We start from the raw sequence: 3978 nt of genomic DNA, 5'->3' as shown, positions 1-3978 counted from the left end.
CAGTTTGCTAGCTGCAGTATCTTCAAACTTGTTTCTTGTATGGTTGAACTGGTTTCTTTCAATAGAATGATGCGATCCTTTTGTCTTTATATATTTATTTGGAACTTTCTCTGTGTCTCTCGTTTCATTAATTTTTATTTAAGGTATGTTCCTGTTGTCTCTTCTGTTTCATACAAATGATTGAATTGGTTATGTTTCTTTTTATTAATAATTGGCAAAAAATGAATATTTTTTAGGGATAAGTTAAGACTTTTTTGAAAGAAAAAAAGGAATGCAAATGTATGGTAATTTTTGTTTTTTTTATCGTGGATGTACCGTATTTTTACCGGGGAGGAATGTTTTCATTCATTTTGAAGAAATATATATTTTCTCAAAGAAAAAAAACATTATATAATCTATTTTACATTTATTTTAGATTAGTATAAATATTCAAGTTAGCATATGTATATTTTGATTATTCTTATAAGTATTAAAATTAACAATTATAAAAATTTCCAGTAGCTTTATAATTTATAGAATTTGAACTAATAATCTGCAAAACATAAATTTAAAATTTTACTAGTTGAGTCATAACTCTAGATTAATGTAATTTTTATATTTGTTGTGATGGAAAGTAATTGCAATAAATTTTACAAAAGTGTTAGAATTAAATGCAACTGTATATATAATACATCTGTTGTCCCTTGCCAGCAGGAGTCAAGGTTATTCTTGGATATATAAATATAGAAATGTATTGATTTATATATTTTCTAGCTAGAAAAATGTATTGAAAAACCACTAAATAGAAACTGAAAAAAAGAGATACAAATCTGCAGAGACATGTAAATAAATAAAAAGTAGGATTCCAGAGAGAAACAGAGATGCTCACATGCAACGCGCAAAAATATGCAAAAAATTCCACTTGATTCGGTGTTCAGGAATGAAACCACCATTAATAATAATGTTGACTGAATTTATTAGTTTTCTCATCAAATATTTTTCAAATTTTAGTTAAATATTTGCCATTTAAGAAATTAAAACCAATGTTAAGGTTGAAGAGCGCGCGCGGGATCAGACGCAATGCATTTGACTACTGGACTAATAATAATCATTTTTTATTCAATTTGTTATGTAGAAATGACAGCATACTTTTCTTCCAAATTAATAATAAAAAATATTGATTTAGATTTATTTTATTTTTATAGTTATGTTTTTATTTACCAACGTCAAAGTTAGAAATATTCATAATTAAATATTCACTGGTACCAGAATCAGAAATATTATAAGCAAATTATCATAGCGCAAACTAATAAACATTTAGTAATTTAAGATGAAACTAGCAATGCAGTTTGTTTCAGGCAGGACGTTTAAGGAGTAATAATATCTTTTCTTTTACGTAACAAATTCCGAATCATAGAATCTCTGTTGACTAGTTAGGATTTTTAGTGACCATAATACTAGGTGACGACTCTTTAAACAATATATTTTTCCTTAAAAGAATAAGATGTCAAATATCTGTTCTTTTTCCAACCGAGATAATTTTTAAAATCGCCGTGATGTCAGGTGTGACAATTATTATGAAAAAATCAGAAGCAAAATGCGCTCTTGAGCCCCTCCTCTCAATTTCTCTAACCGTAGTCCATCAATTTGCTGCATCTTGAACACCTTGACTGCGTTTGCTAATCCCCCTATAAAAATCATTAGACTTCCACAGATGCCTGTCCAGACCCAAGTCTTGCCCTGCATTAATCAAGAAACTTTGATGTACGTTAAAAAGCTACCATGCAAAAGTACTCAAAGATTCCAAGATTTTCTATTTAGATTGTGATGTTTAAACCATCTTTTTTTCTATCCAATTAGACTACTGCTATTTCCAAAACTCGAGCAAAGTGCTTAAACTATAACTAAACAAATTTACAGCTTACCAATAGCTTCAGTCCATGATAGCCCCGTCCTGCTTGCTCATGAATATTGAGAATGGAACCAACCAAGAATAGCAAACTTCCCATTAAAAATGGGATGTGGACGCTCTGTTGCAAGATTTGTACATGCCCATCAGCTCTCTCATATATCTGGCATGAGTTGTGTATGGATCCGAGCACCCACAAAGCCGGTCCAGCAATAAGCAAGTTTAGAGCATGCCTTTCCAATTTGAAGTGCCCATATCCCTTGTATTCCTGCATTTGTGGATTGCCTCAACATGCAAATTATTTGCAATATGTACTTAAAACTTAATAACTGTGCTCCTAAGAATACAGGATTTTAAGAGGAGACAGTGGAATGCTGTGGACTATATAGACCTTAATTTCATAACGAAGTTACAAAATGCTCCTCTCTGAAAAGATGAATTCAAAGAGACTGAAAAGAGGCATCTTCACGTTGGGTAATTAATGTCTGGCCCAAAAGAATAAGTTTTGACATGCACATAACCTAGTGCAACCCTTTTTTAATTGGGTTTTTGAGGAAATATAATGGGACTTCTAATCGAGATTAGACGCATAAGATAAATTAAATCATAGATTGATCCTACATACACCTTCAATTGGCATTAAATTAATCTTTTTTTTCATCTTATAATTATAAATATAACAATTCCTATACTAAATTGTACCAGAACTCAGATAATATCAATTTTTATGACACTACTAAAAAACAATTAATTAATATTTAGTACCTGAATAAAAAGAAAAAGAATACCCAAGAAAGAAAGCAAAGCCCCCGAGGCCTGAACCACAGGAACCGCAAACTCAACAAGTGCAAGCTGTGTATCAAACCCCATTAAAGGAAACCGATAATCAATCCCGGCTAGATGTGCAACAAGATCATGAAGATTAACCACCATGATAAGTAGGAGACCTATAAGCAAAAGCACAAGACCTGACTTGGGTTCCTTTGACAATTCAGCCACAAACCCACCAACAAGTACAATAGCTGCAAACACACAGAGCCCTGCGTTCATATATTCTCCTCTATTTCTAGCTAGCCCTGGCCCGTACATTCTACTCTCTCTTGCTGATGCTAGTTTCACCATTGTCAACAAAATTTGTAGTGCTAGAAAGACACAAGAGTAGTAAAACATTAGAAGATTGCTCAAGGTTGTGTGGAGTTGAGAGAAGCGTACGTGTCTTTCTGCATGGACTTTCTCATTCTTGAACGTTGAGTTGGTGACAAGTAGCGATCTTGCCTAAAGAAAAAATGATTACTTTAGGCAAAACAAAACGTGGAGCTCTTTTTTCCCTCTGCTTTTAGTTAATGTGAAATCATCGAAGAAATATAAATACTATATCAGCTATAAACTAAGAAAGAAGGGTTTTATTGTAATTCTTCTCACAGATCACTTGGAATTTTGATATGTTTTTTTTTTCTTTCAATTTCAACCTTTGATTAAGAATTAAATTTTATAATTTATTTTATTTATGTTTTATTAGATTATCTTAATCTTATAATATAAAAATAATATTTAATGGATTAACGTGAGTTAACTCATGTTGTTTTTTGTATTTTTTTATTTAATTATTTAATTTAATTTTATTATTTAATATTGGATCAGTCAGAAATTAAATTTCATAATCTATTTTAATTTGCTTTTTATGAGAAGATCCTGGTCATAAAATCAAAATCATGAATTTTAGCATTTTAGCCTGTTAAATTAGATTATTTTTTTCTTTCTAAGATAATATATTGATCTCATTATCTGAGTTATAAGTTCTTTAATATTATACTTGTTTTTTATTGAGTTGTCTTTGTCTCATAATCCGGGTAGCGAGTTAACATAATTGACTCATTTTTTCTCTTGTTTTTTCAATTGACCTTTCCCCCTAATTTTTCCAATTAATATTGTGTTTAATTAAAAATTATACTTTATAATTTGTTTTGATTTGTTTTCAATTAGGTTATCATGGTTTCATAACTCCATAATAGTATTTAACGGTTAACTCGAGTTAAGTTGACTTATTTTTCATCTTATTTTTTCAATTAAGATTTTTACAATTTTCATCA

General features: G+C 30.3%; 1 protein-coding gene across 1 annotated transcript; it reads right to left on the bottom strand.

Annotated features, from left to right (window-relative positions):
• Window positions 1–1554: 1554 nt before the first annotated feature.
• On the bottom strand, window positions 1555–3010 carry LOC105111780 (uncharacterized). Its single transcript, XM_011007230.1, has 3 exons — window positions 2654–3010; window positions 1905–2156; window positions 1555–1719 (listed from the first exon to the last, which is right to left on the bottom strand). The coding sequence occupies exons 1-3, from the start codon at window positions 3008–3010 to the stop codon at window positions 1555–1557; spliced, it is 774 nt and encodes a 257-aa protein (XP_011005532.1).
• Between the last annotated feature and the right edge of the window lie 968 nt (window positions 3011–3978).

Source organism: Populus euphratica, unplaced genomic scaffold (assembly GCF_000495115.2).
Source record: "Populus euphratica unplaced genomic scaffold, PopEup_1.0 scaffold475.1, whole genome shotgun sequence".
In the NCBI taxonomy this organism is placed as follows: domain Eukaryota; kingdom Viridiplantae; phylum Streptophyta; class Magnoliopsida; order Malpighiales; family Salicaceae; genus Populus; species Populus euphratica.
This window is presented reverse-complemented; position numbering and strand designations above follow the sequence as displayed.

Excerpts from the sequence above, each read along its gene's own strand:
- LOC105111780 (XM_011007230.1), bottom strand. The coding sequence starts at position 3,010 with ATGGTGAAACTAGCATCAGCAAGAGAGAGTAGAATGTACGGGCCAGGG. Across the intron at positions 2,157-2,653 it reads TTCTTTTTCTTTTTATTCAG|GAATACAAGGGATATGGGCA; the intron begins GTACTAAATATT and ends CCACAAATGCAG. Across the intron at positions 1,720-1,904 it reads ATCATGGACTGAAGCTATTG|GGCAAGACTTGGGTCTGGAC; the intron begins GTAAGCTGTAAA and ends TGATTAATGCAG.